The sequence below is a fragment of the Callorhinus ursinus genome, unplaced genomic scaffold (genome assembly GCF_003265705.2).
Source record: "Callorhinus ursinus isolate GAN/ISIS: 27379988/994484 unplaced genomic scaffold, GSC_fseal_2.0 scaffold14, whole genome shotgun sequence".
NCBI classification, from domain to species: Eukaryota; Metazoa; Chordata; class Mammalia; order Carnivora; family Otariidae; genus Callorhinus; species Callorhinus ursinus.
The window spans coordinates 12,672,998-12,697,015 of NW_027397076.1; the positions used below are offsets into that span (position 1 = coordinate 12,672,998).

At 38.9% G+C, this 24,018-nt stretch overlaps 1 protein-coding gene across 1 annotated transcript in view; it reads right to left on the minus strand.

Moving 5' to 3' along the window:
- Positions 1-24,018, minus strand: part of CFAP54 (cilia and flagella associated protein 54) — a 290,017-nt gene that overhangs the window by 76,889 nt on the left and 189,110 nt on the right. The window contains exons 48-56 of the mRNA XM_025882575.2: positions 23,485-23,538; positions 17,794-18,001; positions 15,663-15,742; positions 13,909-14,078; positions 6,664-6,769; positions 4,150-4,297; positions 3,174-3,331; positions 2,830-3,006; positions 2,602-2,728 (exon numbers count right to left, since the gene is read on the minus strand). Coding sequence (XP_025738360.2) covers positions 2,602-2,728; positions 2,830-3,006; positions 3,174-3,331; positions 4,150-4,297; positions 6,664-6,769; positions 13,909-14,078; positions 15,663-15,742; positions 17,794-18,001; positions 23,485-23,538 — 1,228 coding nt within the window. The remainder of the gene's footprint in view (positions 1-2,601; positions 2,729-2,829; positions 3,007-3,173; positions 3,332-4,149; positions 4,298-6,663; positions 6,770-13,908; positions 14,079-15,662; positions 15,743-17,793; positions 18,002-23,484; positions 23,539-24,018) is intronic.

Sequence of the window (24,018 nt, forward strand, 5' to 3'; positions counted from 1 at the left end):
CCCCTAACGGGATAACAGCCTCTGTGAGGGCAGAGATGGTGACTGGTTCCCTCTTACATCCCCACTCCCCAGCATCATTCTTGTAACTTTCTTCACTCCTATTATACAATTAATCAGTAATCTACTTTTTCATCTTATGAGAAAGCTCAAGGTTTAGCCATTAATTGGAAAAATCATCTCAAGTAACCATGATGTTTATTTTTGGTTTTAGAAAAACAATCTCAAAGTGCCTTTTTCTGTCAGAGGCTTTCACAAAGAAAAAACAATTACTTAAGTGGCTCTATTCTTGTGATGCAATCTATATGCTCACTATAAAGGAGAACTGTCAAGAAAGCATCAGATCAGATGATTTTATGCTTCATAATATTGAAGTGCTCCTGTTTCCAATAAATAGCAACTCTGTGAAAAAGAAGTTGTGAAACTGATGTTATTTTGACAGAAAATCTGCTTTTGGTTTTGTTTTTTAAGTCTGTATTTAATATAATATAACAGAAAGCAAGCTGTTCTGCCTCAAGTGAGTCTAAAAAATGGTGGCACCATTGTCACTGAGTGGTGACACATCTTCAAGATTAGGAAGTCATGAAAGCAGAGAATACATTTGATTTAACACAATCTGTACTTTAAGCTCTTGAAGCAATCGAATATACTGATAATATAACAAAAACTGTGGACCAAAAGTGCACAAAAATAGCTCTCCTGGGATCAAATTGCTGGACGGAATTCTAGAGGTCAGCTAGGCCAGCCGAATTTCATAAATAAGGCAACTCAGCAATGTAGAGGTGATGCAATTTACCCAAAATAGCAAAATTCCTCTCTGATGATGATGATGATGAATCATATAGTAACACTAATCACAACCAGTAGTCATGAGGGGGAGGAGCAGAAGGGAGAAGATTCTGGACAGATGGTGATTTGACCACACCTCTGTTGCCCTCCCTTCTCCATCCTAGTCTAACCGTCAGCCTAAACTGAGCAGCCGCCGGGACAGGAGGCAAATGGGCCCCAAGAGGTGAAGGGTAATGTTTCAAAATGTAGGTTTTATTACTGCTCAGGTGTGATGAGGTCAGCAGGCCAGGGGACAACTACCACTGAAAAGACAGTCTGTTACTTACACTTCCCAAGAGGATGGGGCACACCACCCCAAAGAGGAAAGCACATGAGTCAGGCAGGAGCAAGGGGAGAATGTGGCCAAGAACATTTATTCTGGATTTTAGGAGGGGCTGACCAGGTTAGGGTAAGCAGGCCAAGCAGGTTTACGACTGGCTAGTTTGAATAATTTCAGTGGGCTCTGCTAGTAGTCTGATACTTGTCCCCTGGGTGATTAGGGCAGGAAAATCGTGCCTTGGCATGGCAGAGCCCAACAAAGGACAATAAGGGAGCCCAATAACGGTTCAGAGGATGGGCTCTGGAATAATCTGCATATAAAAGGCATGCTTACAGGACAGTGGTCAGCTAATCTCTAGGAATTGGCTAGCCCTGGGAAGTCCCTCCTTGGTCAGCAGGGCCCCAGATGTCAAAGCATCAGACATACAGAAACTAAAAAGGCAGGATTAATATAGGTTAGAAGAGAGAGCTGCTACCAGGTTTTCTGCCCTCTGAACTGGGCAAAAGCTGGGGGGCTAGAGGTAGGCAGCCTTGAGTCAAAGACCAGAGACGGTGTCCCAGAGAAAGCTTGAAAAATCTGTGAGCTCCTGAGGAGGACAGCACCGGCTGGTTCCACTTTGGTTCCCAAGGGCTGTACGCCTCCTGCTTCCTGCTCCAACAACTCCCATTAGGCGCACTTGTGGCTGGCTCCAGGCTACCCTCCCAATCTAGTCTTCACCCAGCAGCCAGGGTAATCTTCTGAAACATAAACCATCCCAGCTCGCCTCCTCCCATGAGGCGGCTCCTAGTCCACTCTCATCAGGCTGCACTGGTTTCCCAAAGTTCTAGACTAGGTCAAGCGTGTCCTGGACCTCAGAACCTACATACAACTCAAGGCTCTCTCTGCCTCTACCGTGCAGAACCAGTCACTTGCAATTTAAGGTTTAGGGTTAAATACCACTTCCCCAGAGTGCTCTGCCCCAATGACTCTACTTAAATAGGCATCGCTCCCTTCACTATTCTTTATCAGCAGAATTCATCCACATCTTTCATAAAACTGACCACGATTTATAACTACATACCTATACATAATTCAGTACCATACATAAGCTTTCTATATCCTCATCGATTTTCTGTCTGGTAGTTATCAAATAAACATTTTATTTTATACAATATTTATCTTATCAAATTTTATAAATGTTTACAAAATTTTAGAAATATTTTACAAATGTTAATATTTATAATATAATATGCACTTCTCCATATGGTTTGTTTACTTGCTTATTTCTGTCTCCCACACTAAGATCAGGGACTATATCCATTTAATCTCCAGTAACTTCCCAGGACCTCACACAGAGTCTGGCACATGGTAAATAATCAAAAACTATTTGTTAAAATAAACGGAGCCTAGGTATTCATAAATATTGCCCCATTTTAATGCACTCCTATGACAACCTGCCTGAAAATAAAAATTTTTCATCAGCGACTTGAGACTAATATAGGTTTAAGTGTTCTTACCAATTCTCATTTTTGTTTTGGCCAATAACATGACATGAGGAAGATAGATATTTTTCAAAGGCTGTAATGGACTTGCATAGTCAGTGTTTGATAAAGGAAATTCAATTGTCTCCCCAAAAGTTAGCATCTGTAGAAGGAACATTGTAGTTAGTAACTAGCTAACATAGTTTGGAATAAGAAGATAGAAAAATAAGTTTCCAAGTCTTGAGGACACAAAAGCATGCTCACCTGTTCAATAAGAATGTTGTGAGACTGAATCAACAAATGTAATTTTTCTGTTTTTAAAGGAGTTTCCTTGAATTTCTCGGCTTTTGTTAAGTCATCCAGCAAAAGCATGCTTCTCACCAGGGTTAAATGAGATCGAGGAGAAATAAATTCACTTTCTTCAAGCAAATGTATTATCGCCTATTAAAATAAAATTATTCCTTTTGATAGTCCCATTTCCAATTCACTGAAACAAGAGCTGGCCAAACTGTTATGCATTTAGCACCTAATGGAATTTAAGATTCTCTCCTTTTGTTCTAATCAGAATCAGTAGCTAAATATCAATGTGCCCGAGGTTTCCTTCCTACCTGAAGGTTGGTTATGATGTCTGCCTTTAGATGCTTTTCTTGGAGGCCAATGATTACAGCTTGCATTAAGAACTCGGCCTGTAGCTCCCTGTCACCTGCACTTTTTGCCTCCTCGCACACTTCATTGATGAGGCTGACGTAATCTATCATATCGTTTTCTAAAGTAAATAAATGCAGTTATTTAAAGTACCCCGGGAAAGTAAGAAATTACATATGCATAACACCCCCAATGTTCATCACAGGAATATTGTATAATACAGAAAAACAGGAAGATATAAAGATGGAAAACAGACTCTACATGAAACATGAAAAATAAATGTGTTGCAATTTAGGAGAAAGTACTTTAGGGTACGCCAGTGCTGCAAAGGTAAGGATGCTACATGAAAAAAATTAATGTTGAAGATGGGTAGAGATGGGTGGATAGACAGATTTACAAATAGATACTTATCAGTCACTGCAAGAACATGTATATGTGCCAGGCTATAACCTAAATCTTTATAAATTTAACCCATTTAAGACTGATAAAAACCCTCAGAAGGAGGTACAGTTATTTCCATTTTTACCGAGGAGGAAACTGAGGCATAGGGGGATTAAGAGACTTGACCAAGATCACACAGGGAGAATGTGGTGGACCGAACATTTGAACCCAGAACAAGTACCTGGAGCCAAAGCCTGTGCTCGGGACCCCTACACTATGCTGCCTCCCTCAATGACAAGACCTGCACATTAGTATTTTGATCTCCTTGCCTGGTCTGCATACATCAGAAACCTAGATGTCATTTTCAGTGATACAAGGGACTACTGACATGATTATTCTTGTTTAAGGACATGAATTTTTTATTCTGGAAACAGATCAAACTATAAAGTTAGAAAATGTTAATGTTATAATAATAAAATATATCTCGATAAAACCTCCATTACCTGAGTAAAACTAATGTTTATGAAAACTTGGCTTAAGAAAATAGGATATTTGTACCTGTCACCATTCCAATGCCATGAATCTGTGCAACAAACGCAGTCACCAGTGCTAAGCGGCACCTCAACCAGAGATGAATGTTGAAATATTCTCGAGAATTTAGGGAAACAGGATCTAAAAACTCGTTATCATCTTTATTTTCAGTAGCCTAAACAGTACGAAAATGATGGTTATCTTGCCATTTAATAATGTTAAAGGTCTAGCCTAATGCTAAATGTTAAGAGAAGTGTCTGATATCATTTAATACTATTAAATTTTTAATTTTGGATATCTGTCTTGCACATTCTATAAAATGTAAAAAATACACACACAAAATAAAATCATTCACAATCCCGCCATCCTCTATTAATATTTGGTTATACTGATTTTCAACTTTTCTTTTACTTTCTATACCCATTGTAGAAAATAGTTTTGCACTCTGAATTTTTCATTGCAAATTATATTATCAGCGGTATCTATGTCCTCAAAAATTTTGTAAACATTATCTTAATGGCTGAAAAAATAAATAACGCTGGTTAATACTTATTGAGTATTTATTATGTTCCAGGCACTATGCCAAGTATCTTATACACATTATCTTATTTGATCTTGCTGAAAAGCCAAAGGGGAGTTATTATTTCTGTTTTACAGATGCGAGAATGGAGACCTAGGAAGATTAAATATTTGCTTAAACCTGTACCTCTGAAACAAATAATATATGTTAAAAAAAAAGAAGAAGAAGATAACAGGAAGGGAAAAATGAAGGGGGGAATCGGAGGGGGAGACGAACCATGAGAGACGATGGACTCTGAGAAACAAACTGAGGGTTCTAGAGGGGAGGGGGGTGGGGGGATGGGTTAGCCCGGTGATGGGTATTAAGGAGGGCACATACTGCATGGAGCACTGGGTGTTATATGCAAACAATGAATCATGGAACACTACATCAAAAACTAAGGATGTAATGCATGGTGATTAACATAACAATTAAAAAAAGAAGAAAAAAATATTTACTTAAACGCCATTAAGTTTTGGCAGAGGTAGGATTCAAACTTGTGTCCTTCTGAATTTAGAACCCCCAGTCTTAATCCACTGTTGTATGTTGCTCACGTTCCAAAGATGTATTATAAATGATTTCCCATCTTCATTACTGTACTTTACAAAGGGGTGACCAATGTTCAGAGCTCCTGAGAGGGAAGGACAAAGGCAAGTTTTCCCAAGTGGGGGCGGGGAATCCATTTTAGACATTTGGGAACTTTAAAATCATCTAGAACAATGCCCATTTGTTCTAGGAATTTCCTGCTATGCATCTCTGACAGCTCCAATCAATCGGCAATACGTAATATCAAGGAGCGGCCATCAGGACTTGGGGGAGGCTGGAATGTGGAGAGACAGGTGGGAAGCACAGAAGGGGAGGGTAAGCCAGCACTGGGAACAGAGTAAGAAGTGAACAGAGGCCTCAAGGCAGGACGGTGACTAGAATGGGCACATCAAGTACTCCAGAAGTCTAGGATTTAGATTAGCAATACAGGACAAAATGCCTATCCACATACCTTAATCTCTCAGCGCTTACAGTTCCTGTGACTACTGAAGAGCCACGTCACACTTAATCTGAATCAGGATTTCTCAACCTCAGCACTATGGGTAGCCGTGGAGGACATTACATGTTTAGCAGCACCCCTGACCTCCATGCACTAGATGACAGGAGAACCCTCTCTACTTGTAACAACCGAAATGTCTCCAGATGTTGCCAAATAACCCCTGGGAGGCAAAACAGCCCCCAATTGACAACCATTCCTCTAAGTCAATTTTTGAATTAGATTGCTTTTTAGCATTTTTATTGCTTTTAATATAGTAAGAAATGAGTTTCTATTTAGGATAATTAGTTTTGCTTATTTGTAATGACACTAGATATTAGCAATTTTATTAGTAAAGCTTAAAATAATGAGCAAGGATTCTATGTGATGAATCTTTATGTTTTAATCCTAAACAACACTTTATTATTAAATTACTTGGTCTTATCAAACTCCAGTAAAATGTCAAAGAATTCATGACACCGGTCGTCAAACAGATTTCAGAGCTTTAATGTGGAAGAATTATCTATGAGAAATCCAAGGTAGGAAATAACGCAGGTGTCATACTGGTGATGCTGAAGTAATAAATTCAAAAATGAAATAAAGAGCCAAATAAAGTGAAACAACTTTATTTGCTAAAGAAATCAGTTCTAGAATACTGGAATGATGTATCTGGTGGGCCCTTAGTCATTATTACATTCAATTCCATCAGTTCACAAATTAAATTTAAATGAAAAATTAAAATTTTTAATTAAAAAAAATTTTTTAAGTTTAAGGGACTTGCCCAAGTATACCACTAAATGAAGAGCATAAGTGGGGCTTCAACACTTACCTTTCTACCCTGAATTCAAAGTTTTTTCTACTTTACCCTTTTATTTCATCCAAATAATTAGGCAATTTCCTAGCATGCTAACAGTTATTATATAGTAAGTATTGTAAAGAGAAACATTAAATTCATACATACAGAAGCTCCTGGAGAGACAGAATTCTCTGTGTCATCTTGTACTCCCTTCTTTTTAAAAAGTTTTGAATCCTGGATAAGTCTAAGTGTGGAAAATACTATTGCAGCACTAAAAGAGAAAATATATTTTAAATCTTATTAGTACTGACAATCTCATTAATAAAATGAGCACATATGCATTTCATATGTATCACAATGTGGTTCTCCAGTCTTTCAAAGTTATAGAACTTTGTTACTTAAAGCTATACACTTAGAAACTCTTACACTAAATTATTGCTTAATCAGTGTCTAGAAGTACCAGAAGGCAGATGTACTAAAGTAAGAAAACAGAAGTTAGGAGATAGGAATTCTCCTGACTTCCTGTTGCTCCATACATAAGTTTGTCTGCACTTTAAACCAATTTATAACTGATATCACACTTCTTCAAAATACCTTAATAACATATATCGAGAGACTTCTTCTTTTGAAAATCTATTCCAAAATGAAATCCAAAATGCAGAACAAGCTGTATACCTGAAGATGCTTTGTAGCATTATTTTATAACATGGAAAGAACTGGGCGAAAGCCAAATGGACAATATACCTATCTATCTAAGTCCCCACTTGAATAGTTAATTATCATATTTAACAGGTGTTACAGGTTGAACTGTGTCCTCTCAAAAAAAAAAAAAGAAAGAAGGAAGGAAAAAAGAAAGGGGGCACCTGGGTGACTCATTTGGTTAAGCATCAGACTCTTGATTTTGACTCAGGTCATGAACCAAGGGATGTAAGACTGAGCCCCATGTTGGGCTCTGCGCTCAGCGGGGGTTCTGCTTGAGATTCCCTCTCTCCCTCTCCCTGTGCCCCTCCCCCAGTTCAGGTGCATTCTCTCTCTCTTTCTCTCGAATAAAGAAATAAAATCTTTAAAAAAAAAAAAAAGGTATGTTGACATCCTAACCCTCAGTACCTCAGAATGGAGGTAATCTGAAATGATCAAGTTAAAATGAGGTCATTAGGGTGGACGCTATTCCAATATGACCACTGTTCGTATAAAAAGGGGAAATTTGGACAGATAGACAGATATACACAGAGGGAAGGTGACACGAAGACACACAGGGAGAAGACAGCCACGTGACTGGAGTTGTGCCTTTACAAGCCAAGGAATGCCAAGGATTACAGGCAAACACCAGAAGGTACTTGAAGCAAGGAAAGCTTCTCCTCTAGAGCCTTCAGATAGAACCTGGCCCTGCTGACACTTTGATCTTGGAGCACTGACTCCAGGACCATGAGACAATAAAATGCTATTGGTGCTTTGTTATGGTGGCCCTAGGAAACTGATAGAATAGGTTAAAAGCAGGTCCCCTGGCTTTTGCCTCCTACACCAAACCTGCCCCTCTTTCTTTGTCTTCCGTCCCAGAGGCAGAGTCCAGATCACCATTGCTTCCTTGCTCTATATTCAACCCATCAGCAAGTTCTGTCAGCTTCACCTTCAACATATGGGTACCAGCCAGCAGCTCCTCACCTCCTCCAGGGCTAGTGCCTTCATCCAAGCCACCATGATCTCCAGGCTGCATGAATGGGAGCTTCCTGACTGGCTTCCTTCTCTGGCTCTTGTCCCTGCAGCTCTGTTCTCCACACAGCGGCCACAGCGACCCCATCAAGAGGCAAATCAGATCCTACCACCTCCCTCCATATATGTTTGAGGCCTCCTGTGTCCCTGGACTGTGGTCGGTACACTTCTTCCTACGGGTCAGTTACTGAGGTTTCTGGCCGAGTATAAGATCAGCTTCATACGTGTCCATGGGTGCTTGTGAGAAGATACAGTGTTTGTAGGTTCCCAGAGTGTGTACATATACTCAACTTTTAAATTATATTTTTAAACCCTCTTTTTTGTCTATATGTTGTATTAAAAGCCGAAAACGGGGGCACCTGGGTGGCTCAGTTGTTAAGCGTCTGCCTTCGGCTCAGGTCATGATCCCAGGGTCTTGGGATCGAGCCCCGCGTCGGGCTCCCTGCTCGGCGGGAAGCCTGCTTCTCCCTCTCCCACTCCCCCTGCTTGTGTTCCCTCTCTTGCTGTGTCTCTCTCTCTGTCAAATAAATAAATAAAATTTACTTTAAAATAAAATAAAATTAAACAAACAGCAAGAAAACAACAAAAGATGTAACACAGATTGACTACGTATATGGGAATGCAATTTCCTCTCCCTGACATGCTTCCCCACTCAAGCATTCACACCAATTTCGGAGGTCCCTTGTTTCCTGCGCAGCTTCAGAGGTGAGCACTGGATGGTTCCGAGAGGGCCTGGGAAGAAGGACGGACGTGGTGCCCACCCCATCGTTCTGATTCTGAAGGCTAAATTCTGACTTCAAGAGAAATGAGGTATGAGGTTTGGAATGTTGCTAACCCAAAAACCTAATGAATAAAATATAAACATGCTAGTATGTCCTAATCCTCCTGGTGCCGTGTAGGTGCGCAATGGAAAATTTCTAGTTTCTGCTCTCCATCAGAAAGACAGAAAGTGTAGGAGGATTACTCACTATAAACTCTAAAATCCCCAAGGAAGGAGGTTTCATTCTGACACAAAATTAAAAGGCTCAAATGTTATCCCATTTAGACAATAAATCAAATATAAAGGAGAATGGAAAGGAACTTATTTAAAAAAAAAAAAAAGATAGGACTCTGAGAGAGACATCCCTAAAAGAAGTAGAAATACAGTTGGAATAACTGATCCCATTTATTTCTTATTAACATTCATGACAAAAATGGTCAGTTTGTTCTCATAAAATCCATGCAGCTCACTCTACCTGTCACCCTAGGGAATGTGCCTTTCAGTTTCCTTGACACATAATTTTATTAGAAGTATCATAAAATGTCAAGCTAACCATCATTTGGGAAAGGGACTGTCCAACACTCTCAGCAGCGCCCAAACAGAAGCTTGTGGGGGGTAAAGTTCACATAAGAAAAACTCATTCATCTTGACAGTAGGCTTCCCCAAATGACAACTCCACAGCAAAAAGGCAATAACATCAAAGTCTTTGCAGGTTTTGTCCCAAGGGCCAGGTTCATGTATTTAAAATAGGAGCGATTCTGATACACTTGAACATTATTTGCGTATGTCTATCTGGTTTTCAAATTAAAGTTCTGTAATGACATTCCTTTCTGTGGCCATTTTGTAATTTTATTTTCTTGTTTCCTTCTTCCTTCCTAAAAAAAAAAAAAAAATCACTCATGTCTTCCATGAGTGTAAGACATGTGGAGGGCTGGGGACGGAAGGTAAACAGTAAGAATCATTTTCTGGGACAGCTATTGCTCTCTAAAATAGTCTGGAGAAGAGTTCTATATTCTTCTATAGGAAATCATATAGTCATGTTTTAGAGAGCGAGGGAGACGATGTATTTATACATTTATATATATATATATATATATATATGTATGCAAGGTATATTTTCTATTAATAAATCACCTAGTAAAAGTTCCTTCTCTTCAAACTTCAAAAGGGAAAATGGTACATTATTGTGCTAATAAGTCCATTTACTATCAATCAACTACCACTGTATTCTTAAAAATAGCTACAAATGTAACAGTACTCTCAAATCAGTGTGTCTCAAGCTTTTTTTGTTTAGCTCAGCACTCTTTATATCCTTAAAAATTATTGAGAATCCCCAGAGTTCCATCAATATTTACCATATTGGAACTTTAACTTCATTACTATTTATTCATTTTAAAATAAAGACAATAAACCCATTACATGTGCACATCAATAATGCATTTTTATGAAAACATCTATATTTCCCAAAACAACAACAAAAATAGTGACAAGAATGCATCATTTTGCGTTTTTGCAAATCTCTTTAATGTCTGGCTAAATAAGAGAAAATCTACCTAATAGGAGACTTTCATATCTGCTTCTATGGTCTGTTGTGACATATTGTTTTGATTGAAGTATATGAAGCCTCACAGAGATAGCTATTGGAAATAGGAAGAGTATTTTCATATCGTTTTAAAATAATTGTGAATATTCTTCTTTGATACTATACCAAAATGTGACAAGTGATAGTTTTTTAAAAGTCTCTTACAATGTGAAAGCTAATATCACACACTGATGAAATTTCCTCCTCTGTTACATTAGAACCTATTGGTCTATCTTGTTACCCAGGATTTTGGAACATTATCCACTGATTTGGAAAATATTAACTCCCTGAGTTATGCAAATCCCCTTGATGTTGAAACATTTCTTTATATAAATTTTAAAAATGATGCTTGTAATATTAATTACCACCAATCTCTTCAGAACAGTTATATAAGCATTAGAAAACTGTCAAGCAAATAGAAATTTTCCAAAATTCTCATTTCCCTACAAAAGTTCAGATTTTTTTTTCTTTTTTTTTTGGTAGCTCAGTTTTATTTTCTGCAGTAACAAACAAGGGCCCGTTCCTCTAGCAACAGGGAAAGAAATCAAGTGGACCAAGGGCCCCTACGGGCAAAAAATTAAACCCTGATAACAAAGTGGCAATTAACTCCAAGTACCAACTCCCTGTGCCTTGCCTAGTAGGGGGCACAAGACTAGGCCTCAGCTCCCTTTCCTGGGCCTCGGCTTCCTGGAGGAGGGGACCCAAAGCCCCGAATGTTTCGGATCACCAGGGAAAGCCAGTCGAGGAAGGAGTTGATCGAAATTCGGAAGAAGACGGGGGTCTTCAGCAGTCCATCTAACGGCCAGGGCGCTGCCCTTCACTCTAAGCTCCTTCTGAACCACCCCTTGGTGGCGTTGGGCATGTGGGGCCAGGGACCTGCGGGCCCTCTCTGCCTCCAGGGGTGACCGGAAAGGCACAGTGAGCGTGAACTCCAGCAGTCGGCTTGCCGCTGCCACAGCTACGGGCACCGCATCCCCACCAGGCCCCAGGGCCTGTGGTGCCTGCCCGGCCTGAGGAGGGGCACCGGCCGCCTCGCCCTCTGCTCTCTCACCACCGCCGGGGCCCCCATCAGGGCTGATGGGGCTGCCAGAGCGCCCCTGGCAACCAGGAGCTCCGGGGCGAGGCTGGCGGTCCTGGCCGCGGGCTCTGCCCGCTCCGCCCGCCGCACCGGCCTCGCGGGCCTCGCTGCCGCTGCGGTCGCCGTCGTCTAGGGCCTGCATGGCTGCCGCGTTCGGCTCCCCAGAGCCCACCACGAAGCCGCCTGCACTCTCCGCTGACCAAAAGTTCAGATTTTATCATTAGCAACAAATACTATTTGTTGTTTTCCTAGAAGTGGCATGTTCATTTTGCTCATTTTCAATAAAATGCCTGTCAAAATACCCAAGTCTGAAAAACCAGTTTGTCAGTTGGTTTTTCAAATAAAAACAGTGTTCCATGAGACAAACTCCTTTTTCGGCTCTCATTTCAATCACGTATGTGTTCTTCCCCAAGACAACCACCATACTTTGATATGCAGCAAAGATGCTTTAGAGGTATTTCCCATTTAATATTTCCACAGAATATTAAAAATATATTCAAGGATCGGGATTTGTAAATGACACAGATTCTACTGGGTCATCAAAGGCATTCTTAAATGAAACTAGGCCCTTTTTTTTTAGGTAGGTTCCATGACCTGTAATGAGATCAAGAGTTGGATGCTAACCGACAGCGCCACCCCCCCAGGCACCCCTGCTTTTTTTTTTTTTTTTTTTTTTTTTTTTTAATTGCAAGTGTGCGGCAGTAAAGAATGCAACGACCACTAGTACGGTTTGGTGCCACTGCTGTGATTCCCAGTGAGATGCCAGGAGCATCAGTGCAAATAACAACACAATGAAGATGGTGAATGACATCCTAGGTTTGTTATAAAAATAGTTCTGACCATACAGTTCCCCTTGAAAGGGTCTTGGAGACTCCCCTCAAAATCTGTAGGCCACATTTTGAGAGTCACTGCTCCAAAATGGACTAAATGGATTTTCATCACTGTTTAGAAACCACAAAAATCATAAATGTCCAAAAATCTACACTGCTCTAGCATAAAATCAAATTTAGATGTGGTTAATCATGGGACGGTCTTCGGTCAAGGCTCACACTGATGAGACGGTTGTATGTTTCTAATCAAAGCAAAGTGAGATTTCTGCTGAATTGGTTTCCCCTTTGCAAAAGCTATAGCTATGCTTCTTTTTCTCACAAAGAAAGCAGCTGGGCTTTCTTATTTGCCTGCCCAGATGTGGGGCAGAAGGGGGAGTGGTGGGGCTTGAAAGCTGTCAGCCATTGAACATCAAATTGGAGGCATACTCTTTATTATAACCACACAATTTTAAAACGATAGCTCCTTCTCCTCCCCCATCTCTACTCCCGATATCTCTGTATCATGTATCATTTCTGACCATACTATATAATTTACCTGCTTATTAAGCTCATAGTTTATTGTCAGCCTTTATTACCTCTTATAAACTCCATGAGGGTAGGGTTGTTTTCAATATTGTTAAATATTTTGCCTATATAGTATATATCCAGTATTGGGATACTGATATATCTCAAGAACCTAGAACAGTAACTAGCATATTGTAGGTCCCCCAAATTATTTTTTGAATGAATTAATGAATGGTAAGATAATAAACTTGTGCATTATTCAAAGAATCATTACTGAAATGTCAGACGGCCACACAATAGAGGTATTTACCACAAATGATATGAGAAGTTCTTGAAAATATAGGTCTATATATTTTTTTATTATCCCACTTAATTGTTTATATATCTTTCAGCATATGGATACAGGAACTATATTCTATTCATCTCTATATCCTCAGTGTCTAGATCAGAGCCTAACAGTGAAGTAGTTAAAGGATACTGGTTGGGTAAATGAGTGAATCAATGAACAAGTCAAATGAAAGATCTGACACTAACAATTACATAACATTTAAATAATCATCTACCCAAAACTGTTTCTTAAATGGTTTAGCAAAACATAATTCAGAAAATGTTACTTTTTAATAATAGAGCTTGTTTTTAATATTAACTATACTGCAGTTAAAATTAAAAAATAAAAAATAAATACATAAATAAATAAAATTAAAAAGCAAAGCTTTGTTAATTTGTTCATTCTTTGTATAAAACATCCTAGCTGTATGCTTTAATAAAGCAATCATTTTGTTTAGAACTGTAGTTTTAAGGGTAATAATATATGAAAACTCCCCTGAAAAAGAAAACACAAGTAAGCTCTATTAATACTGGAATTTATAAAACTCACATAAGATTTAGGTGTATTTGACAAATTAGGGTGAGGAAGAAATTCTCTTCTGTGCCTAAAGAGACTCACCTGTATGCCGCCCGGTGTCTCTGCAGGGCGATTGCCGCCAGCTGAAGCCTGGCCTCCACCACAATCTCCAACTCACCAGCACAACACTGAGAGAGGTTCTTGTGGCCTGGATGCTCTATCTCTGACACAAGGAAGTTTAGTCTGTCCTCAGCTTCTGTCAGTAAAATCGACTAAAGAAAGAGCACCACATAACCACGTAAGTTCAGAAACAATACAAGTAATATCTCACCCTTATTCATCCAGGTGTTTTTCATGTACTGAGAAAAGTAACAATGAATGGAAGACCAGATAGGAAATTTGAACATAATCATCAGAGAAGAGTGCTCAGCAAACAGGAAAAAGGCAACAGGAAATGGAAAGGAGGGTAATGGCAAGAGTAAGCATGTATCACAGTTACCCTTTATTGTAGGCACAGCCAACGCTCATTACTCACAGTATTTAAACTCTTCCATAAAGTGGCTGCAAATACTGAATTAGCAAATACTAAAGCATTGCTCCTAGAGGTAATACAAGGATAGGTTCCTGTTGGCCTCGGGTCACAACATTTTTGCCAACTGATCCACACATAACTTTGTTTAATGTGTGTGTTTATATTTAAAGACACATTATTTAATATATACCATAAATTCACTAACCTTGAACTAACAGCTCTAAAACTCAAGCCTGACGTTTATCTGACACATTTATTTTCTCCATAAAGCACATCACAGCCTTCTTACATTTAGGAATACTAAACAGTATTTCAGCACTATGCTTAGGGGCCATTTCAAACAGTGAAATCACCAACGAAAAGCACAAAAATGCAAAAAAAAAATATGGCAATAAATAGACCATGGAAGGGATACTTGTCTACAGTATGAGGGTAGAAACAAAAAGTCAGAGCACTGCCTTGCCCAACTCAGCTGGGAATGTGTGTGTTGGGCAACTCAAATTTTTCTGTGCTCTGTGATGTTCACAAATGACCACAAATGAGCCACGAGTATCAATTCTGGAGTTATGAGTAAATTTTAGCAGATAGGCAAATTAGCAATTAGTGAATCTGGGAATAATGAGAATTGGCTGGATTTCAAGTTAAACTATGGTCATCTACCTGGTAATGTGAAGATAATGAGATTTTACAATTGACAATCAATAGTAAATAGCAGCCTGGCATGGCAGAGGAAAATGGGACCAGCCAATCTTCCAAGAAACAGGTCTCTAAAAACTTGTTTGTACAGTAAATATTATATAAGTACTGGGACAACTTAGTATAATGGTTAAGAACACAATCTGTATTTTATTAGTTGAGTGGCATTAGTGAATTTTTTTCTAAGCCTCAATTTTCTCATGGTTCAGCACAACATAGTTCAAAAATGATTAACACCTACATCACAGAGTTGTAAGAATTAATCATGCAAAGTGCCTGTCATGTAGTAAGCACTGAATAAATGGTAACTGTTTGTGTTGCTATTGTCATCACTATTATTATTAGGAAATGAGACACAGGGCGTGGAATACTCAAATCTCATCAAATAATGAATCATATTTTCCACAGTGCCTTAATCAGGTTGTAAAGTCAAAGTCTGACAACCTCTGGGCATCTAATTTTCTCATGAGAAGTAGGCTCCATCTCTGGCCTCAATCCATGCTTATGCAAGAAAAGCTACTTGGTCTCCCAAGAGCAAACACAGCCCTGAAAGTGAGCCTGTCCAGGGCCTATTAGTGGACATTTTGGTAACCAATTTAGTATGATTTGAAAAATCTTCCAAACTTACCTTCACCGTGCTAAAAGTGAAGTCATCTTTCATTTTTACAAACTGACCAGGTGAGCTTCCATCATCCTTTAAACATAGCTCTGTAAGACACAAAATTTTGGAAGAACCAAGGATATCTGTGGTTAACTTAAATATTAATTCTAGTTTATAAAACTCAACATTGGTTGGGAAACCATCCATACATTTCATATTTTAAAAAACCCACAATGATAATTAGAAATACTATTTTATCAAATGGTCCCTAAATACCATATATTCAAAAACTGAGGATGATTTTTACAACACATCAGATAATTCTGAAAGGATGCTTGATGATATTCTTTAAATTATTGGCTACTGATACAGAGTAGTGGTTCCTCCCCTGGGATCACAGGACCCCTTCAGGTCCCCAAAGTATTTTGGGTCTTCCAGATATTCATAACATTTCAATAAGATCTCCTTGGAAATGTCAGTTCTACTGATTTGCATAAGCCTCTCATACTAAGAGCAGAGAGTGAGACCATTTGAAATAGTACAGTCCATTAGATCCACAAGTATCCCAAAATACCGAACCACAATCTGAAGACCGTCCATATTCTGAGCCAGGGAAAACTGTGATAACTGAGATCACAGACTCTGCCTGCTTTAGTAAACCTAACTTCCAGACTACAGGAGAGAGAGAAGGGAAAAAAAACACGACTGGGAATTACTGCCAAAAATACCCACCTAAAGAGACCAAACTTGTCAAGGAAGAAAAGGAAGTCTAAAATAACATGGAATTGAATATCCTTGCCTTCCCCTCTTCTTCCAACTCCTACCTACCTGGCTGTCTCCTAAAATAGGGGGTTCTGGAGTGAGAGGTCAGCTGAGTATGAAAGAGGGCTTAAGAATCGGGAAAGGCCCAGCAGAAAGATCTGGGGCTGGGTTTTCTCCCCTAAGGGAGAAAGTAAGGAAGAGACAGAGAAAGATAGAAATAAATGCCTGGAGACTGTTATGAAAGAATCCTGGGAGATGTATCTGAACATGAAAGACATTAGGAAGAGCGTGATCCACGTTTTTCTCCTGCTCTCTCTGCTTCTGAGTGACCCTGGTGCTTCTCTGTGTGGCCCTCCCAGGTAGTAACCTGCCCCTCCTCTTGGAGGATTAAATAACAAACTATGTTTTTAGTGGCCATCATCTCCTGATCTGTTGGCCTCATCATACCCGAATAATAATAATAGGAGTTACATTTTAAAACAGAGCCAATATTACTCCAATATCCAAACTGGACAAAGATACCACAAGAAAAACTACAGACCAATATCTGTAATGAATAAGTATGTAAAATTCTTGGAAATGGAATCCAGCAACATATAAAAAGAGTTTATACACCATGACTAAATGGGAGTTAGCCCAAGAATGTAATTACTTTACTACACCATATCAACAGAATAATAAAAAAAAAGAATCATCGTAATAGATGCAGGAAAAGCACTTAATAAAATTCAGCACCCTTTTAAAATAAAATCATTCAACAAACCAGGAATAAAAAAGAAATTTCCCTGCCTGATAATCTATAAAAAATCCACAGTTAACACCATACTTAATGGTGAAAAACAAACTATTCTTAGGGCAACATCCAAAACAGTTGAAAAATACGTATATACTATGACCTACAAATCCCATACATGGGCATCTTATCCCATAGAAATACACACTATATGATATGGATATGTAGCACTTCAACACTGTTCCCTAGAAGTTGATGTGAATGCACATCAACAGTAGAATGGTTGAATAAACAGTGAGATATGCAGCATAGAATACTATAGAACCAGAAAAGCAGAACAAAGCAGTTGACCTGAAGTGGTTTTAGTGAAGTTTTTCTGGGTAAGAAACACAAGATGCAGAAAAATGTAAAATATATCATTTTATAAATACATGACAAATCCTATTTTGTACATATATATATATGAAAAAGTTTATGAATACTGACATATATGAATGGATACGGATATGCATATACCTAACGTGTGCATCATTAAGTGAGATTAGAGAAAAATATGGAATATATATATACTAGGCTGTTCATATGGATTACTGGGAGTGGAGTGGAAACGGTTGGAGAAGAGGAGAAAGAAAAACAAGCAAAAAAAATAAAACAAAAGATTACCTTTCAAGTTTGGAAGGTTGGCTCTACCCTTCTCACAAGTAAGTCCATGGTAGATTGTTTTCATTGAGTTTTCTGGGACACGATTTATTGTTGCAGCCATACTTATTAAAAAGTATGCTTTAACAAAAGAAAACTTATTTAAAAGATGTTGCTGGCCAAGTGTAACCAGAATTACAGGCAATCCTTTACTTATTAATTCATCAAGTGCCTAAAAAAAAAAAAATGAAACAAAGAAGAAAACAAAGCAAATCAGTAAAATACTATTTTCAGGTAATATTAGTTTTCATCCCCTTTTGCATTCACCGTTTGGTGTTAGATGGTGGAATACAGGATAGACACGACGTACCATAAGTGACAGGTCTATCGCAGGAGACCTGTAACGTCAGAACTATCCCAGCAGTTCTAAGTGCCTCTGCCATTCCCCACCAGTTTGTGACCTGTGCCTCATGAGCCCAGCCCTGCCACATAAGGAGTGAACCTGGTGCTGAGAGCAAGGGAGGGAACGTCTTATCAAAATAAAGAACCCACAAAAGCTCATCAGCCATGCACGCCCGGCTGCTCTGCTTTCACATGAGTAAATCAGAGGTACTAGGAAGGAGCGGGGCAAGAACGGGTAGACAAGCATACTCCCTACCCAGCTTCGATGCCAAGCTCAATCATTAGAACTCTGCCTCGTGTACACCCCGTCAACTCCCTGGTCCCTCTCCGGTGCATATACACGTCCTTGGCAAAAAACAGCCATGGTAAAATCCAAAGCTGGACCTTCTTTAGGTGTGCATACTGCAGCTGAAGAAGACTGAAGAAAAGCATGCAGTCAGGCTAAGCCATCCCACTGTAAGATCCAGACCAAACCTCAGTGCTACTTGGTCATCATTCTACATTTTCCCAGTCCATTCACTCTCCCTCTCTCCTAGACAACCATTTCATGTTCTTTCTGTTTCTAAATCCTGACCTTTCCTCCCCATGCTCCTCCCAGCTAATGATCTTGCTTCTTCTACTTAAGAGGGAAAATTGAAGCAGCCAGAGTAGTGTCCACAGACCCTACAGCTCCATCTCTCCCACCTACCCAAGCATCTGCCCTGCCTCCCCTCCTGCCAATTAGGCCATGGATCCTCTCCCCACTGGTCTATTCATTCTCTCCTACATCATAAATGATGTCCCCTTGCTGCAGACATTCTCATCAGCACAAACCATGCTGTCTTCTCTTCCATCTTAAAAAAACAAAAATTGCCTATACTTTGACTTCCTTCTCCAGCTACTACCCAAATTCTCACTCTCCTTTATAGCAATGATTTAAAGAGTTGTCAATATTCCAATTTCTCTCCTTTCATTTGTTTTTAAACCCACTTATTTCCTACACTGAAACCCTTTAAGGTCACCAATGGCCTGTACTTGCCTTAAACCAGTGTTCAATTCTTAGTCCTCATAAGCCATGTTATTTTTAATCTAAGACATCATTATCTTATATGCCAATTAAACCATCACAGGTCCTCAACTATAAAATGCATTCTAATTTCAGAGCTATTAAATGTGAAAAAAGATCCTGTTTAAGACTCAGTGAGTTGTGGTGCTTGATTCGTCTGCAAAATATGACACTATTAATCAATTCCTCTTTTGAAAATGTTTCTCTCAGCTTTCAAGTCACCACATTCTCTTGGTTTCTTTCCTATCCCATCAGTCATTCCTTTCCAGTCCTTGCGGCTTCCTCTTCTTCTCCTATATTTTTAAACACCAGAGTGTCCCAGGGCTTGGTCCTCCTCCCTCTCCTTACTCCCTCCCCCTAGATGATCTCTTTTATTTTTTCCCCTTTAGATGATCTTAAACAGGCTCATGGTTTTAATTTCATCTAAATGCTGATGAAATCCTGAGTTTTTCTTTCCAGCTCCAATCTCTCTTCTTAAAGTCAAACCAACTTCTGACTCAAATAGTCCACTCGGATATCTAAGAGATATCTCAAACTCAACATGTCCAAACTGTATTCCCAGCCTCCTCACAACCACACACACACACACACACACACACACACTCACACTAAAATATAAGCTCTATGAGGGCTGGGAATTTGTCTGTATTGTTGATTGACTGATGTGTTTGACTGACAGCACTGAAACAGTGCCTAGCACACAGTAGACTCAATAGATCAGCTAAAGTGATCCCTTTAAACAGGTAGATCAGGCCACCCCTCTGCTCTAAACCTTCCAGTGGCTCCCCATGCTGTTCAGAAAAAGAACCCAAGTTACAAAGACCCTACAAGGCTCTTCTCGAACTGGCCCCGTTACCTCTCTGACCCTGTCTCCTACAGCTTCCGCATCATTCACGGGGCTCTTAGCCACACTAAGATGCCCCTCACCATCTCACCAAGCTAGGCAATCCTGCCTCTAAGGCCTTTGCACTCACTGCACTCTCTTCCTAGATGGTTCCTAAATTTCCAGATTTCCTAAACTTGCACCATTACCTGTTCACAAATGCCACATCAGTTAAGACTAACCTGATTACCTCATTTAAAACTACAACCCCCAACCTAGCCCCAAGCTCCCAATCCCCTTTATGTGCTTCTGGGCTTATTTTCTCCCTTACCATGGTTCACCTTCTAACTTACTATATAATTTACTTAATTATAATGTTTTTTCCCACTAAAATTTAAGCTCTCTGAAGGCTTGGAGTTTGTCTGTTGCTGACTGACTGATGTATTTCTTTGACAGCACCAGAATAGTGCCTTGCACACAATATGCTCTTATTAAATATTTGCTGGATTAACAATATTTGTTAAATTAATAATTTCAGATGTTGGGGCTGTCTATTCTAGAAGAAAGGGAAACTATTTGCCTTATGTGAATTAAAAAAGAAAAGTCTCATTGTTTGGGAGAGTTTGAGGCAACGCTGGCAGTGGAGAAGTCCATTGCTGTTGTTGATTCTCTACTCTCTTCTAAAAGGTGAAAATCACTACCCGCAGAAGAACCAGACATGGAACCACACTGAGTCTGAGCAGGCAACAAACTGCATACTAGGAAAATGGCTGACGTTCTCTATCGGGCGGGGGGGGGGGGGGGGGGGGGGATAAACTTCAGATTGGTTGGGGGTGTGAGGAGAGGGGAGAAGGTTTCTCTTTTTTCTCCCTAGCAAACAGTGTCTTAATGAGCCTTGACAATTACACACAAACACTTGAGGATCAAAACAAGATTAATTAGTAATGCTACTTAACACTCATTTCTCGCCCTCTATACAGAAAATATAAAGTGTAATCTGAAGAGTCTTAAGCAGACCAACAGTTTTGTTTTAATTAATTAGCTAATAGAAATCGGCTTTCCATTTTACTGTCAGTCTCTTTTTGTTTAAAAAGAAATGATCAGGCAGACATTCCCTTTATACCCAAAAACACTCCTTAAAAAAAGTATTTTTAGGATGCCTGGAATTTATGACTGGGAAGAAATAAATATTCTTAAACATCCGAAGGTCTTGAACACTGAAACAAAATATGAATATGTATGTGTATCTTCCTAATACCAATTCTTTCATTGCAGGCAACTTGCTTATAAATCAAAACAAATTTTAAGGCCAAACAATGAATCATCTGAAGCAAAATTAAAAATGAAGTTTGTGGAATAACAAGAACAATAATGGAAAAGTAGTAAGATTACATTTAATAAAAGGTGGCTATAATGCCTATCAAAATTATGGAAGATAAAACTAAAGCAATATTGAGAAATGTTTCTCAAAATTATTTAATAAAAATAGCTTACTTCATGAAACAGAATGCTGTTTCCTAGCATTTAAAAAAATTAAAACTACGTGCATCTGTCTCTCTACATTGACTAACACCTGGTTGCGTGAATGCCTTATCTGTTTGTAACCCCTTAACCATGGCTGCACTACCACTCCTCTGTTCTAACACTTTCTAGCGGACAAACTGACAAGACTCCTAAGATTTTAAAAAAATGATTTCAAGATATTTAAATGCTACAGGACATGGATGGAGCTAGAGAGTATTAGGCTAAGTGAAATAAGTCAGAGAAAGACAAATGTCATATCATTTCACTCACATGTGGGATTTAAGAAACAAAACAGATGAACATGGGGCGGGGGGAAGAGAGGCAAACCATAAAGCCGACTCTTAACTATAGAGAACTCACTGAGTGTTGCTGGAGAGGAGGCAGGGTGGGGGATGGGCTAAATGGGTGACAGGGATTAAGAAGGGCACTTGTGATGAGCACTGGGTGTTATATGTAAGTGATGAATCACTAAATCCACTCCTGAAACTAATATTATACGATATGTTAACTAACTAGAATTTATATAAAAATTTGAAACAAACAAAAAATACATTTAAATGCTACTAGGTTATCAAAAGCTTAAATCCTAATCATTCAATTACTGACAAGAACAAACATATTGAGATGGGCAGTCTAGTCTTTTCTATGTAAAGAACACTGGGATGTTAGAGGAGTTTCTTATGAAAATGCCATATGGGGGTGCCTGCATGGCTCAGTCAGTTAAGCGGCTGCCTTTGGCTCAGGTCATGATCCCAGAGTGGAGGGAATGAAGCCCCATGTCAGGCTCCCTGCTCAGCAGGGAGTCTGCTTCTCCCTCTGCCCCATCCCCTGCTCCTTCTCTCTCCCTCTCTCACTCACTCTCTCTTAAATAAATAAATGATCTTTTAAAAAAGTTAAAAAAGGGCGCCTGGATGGCTCAGTCGTTAAGCGTCTGCCTTCGGCTCAGGTCATGATCCCAGGGTCCTGGGATCGAGCCCTGCATCGGGCTCCCTGCTCAGCGGGAAGCCTGCTTCTCCCCCTCCCATTCCCCCTGCTTGTGTTCCTGCTCTCGCTGTGTCTCTCTCTGTCAAATAAATAAATAAAATCTTTAAAAAAAAAAAAAGTTAAAAAAAACAAAATGTCATATTAAAACCTTCCATTAGCTAGCACTACAGTAGTAAGCATATTGCAGTATGAAAATGTATCAAACCATTCAAACACCTTAAATTTATACAATGTTAAATGTCAATTATGTCTCAATAAAATTTTTTTATTTTTGTAATTTTTTTTTTATTTTCAATAAAGGAGAAAAAAAGAAAACCACTGACTGAGAGGCAGTCTCAGACTGGAGAAAGGATGTGAGTAAAAGCAGTATTGAACAAGTGAGCTAAGAGCAAAACACACAAAATCCTTTTCCTACAATTGAAGTCAGCCATTCTCGTCTAGGTAGTCAAGATAAATATTAAAATTAGATACTTGACATGGCTAGATAAACAATATGAATACATATACATAATTGAAAAATTTACAAGTAATAACTGATATTTGTTCATTTTGAAAACCAGATCAGTTTCGGTCCAATCTTACCTCGGGCCTCAGCATTTGGAGATAAAATCCCATTATTAGAAATAGAAGAGCATATTATGTAGGAGATTTTCTTTCTTTTTTTTTTTAAAAGATTTTATTTATTTATTTGACAGAGAGACACAGCGAGAGAGGGAACCCAAGCAGGGGGAGTGGGAGAGGGAGAAGCAGGCTTCCCGCTGAGCAGGAAGCCTGATGCGGGGCTTGATCCCAGTAGCATCTGCTTAACAACTGAGCCACCCAGGCGCCCCATGTAGGAGATTTTCAAAAACAAGGGTTACACCTACTAAATAGATTGAAATGACTAAAAATTATCCTTCCTAAATATCCAACATTTATAAAATATTGTTATACTTACCTGTATATTTTCTTTACTAGTAAGAGGTTTTCCTGAGTCAAATGATTGAAATATCTGTCAATATACAAAACATTAACATTAGAAACAAAAATATTATTTTTATATGAAACTGTTAATGTGTCCTGAAAGTATTTTAAAAATAATTTTTATTGTAAAAGTAATACATGCTCTAGTCAGAAAAGCAAGTATAGAATAAAGAAGAAAGTAAAAATTACACATAAGTCAACTTCTTTTAGGTTGTCAATGTTAATATTTTGATGTCTTTACTACCAATTTATTTTTTATGTATTCTAAATTTTTACATATATGTATTTGTATTCCTTTTCATTAAATATTATATCATACTCATTTTTCCATGCCATTAAGTCATTTGTAAACCTCAGTTTTATAGCTAGGTAATGTTCAATCCTATGAATGAAACATAATAACTTAATTCCTTTCCTTTTGTTAGACATTGAGGGGGACTAATTCCCACTTTCATCCCACCATTCAGCCCTAGTTTAAGTAACACGGGTGGCTATTTTGTCTATATTT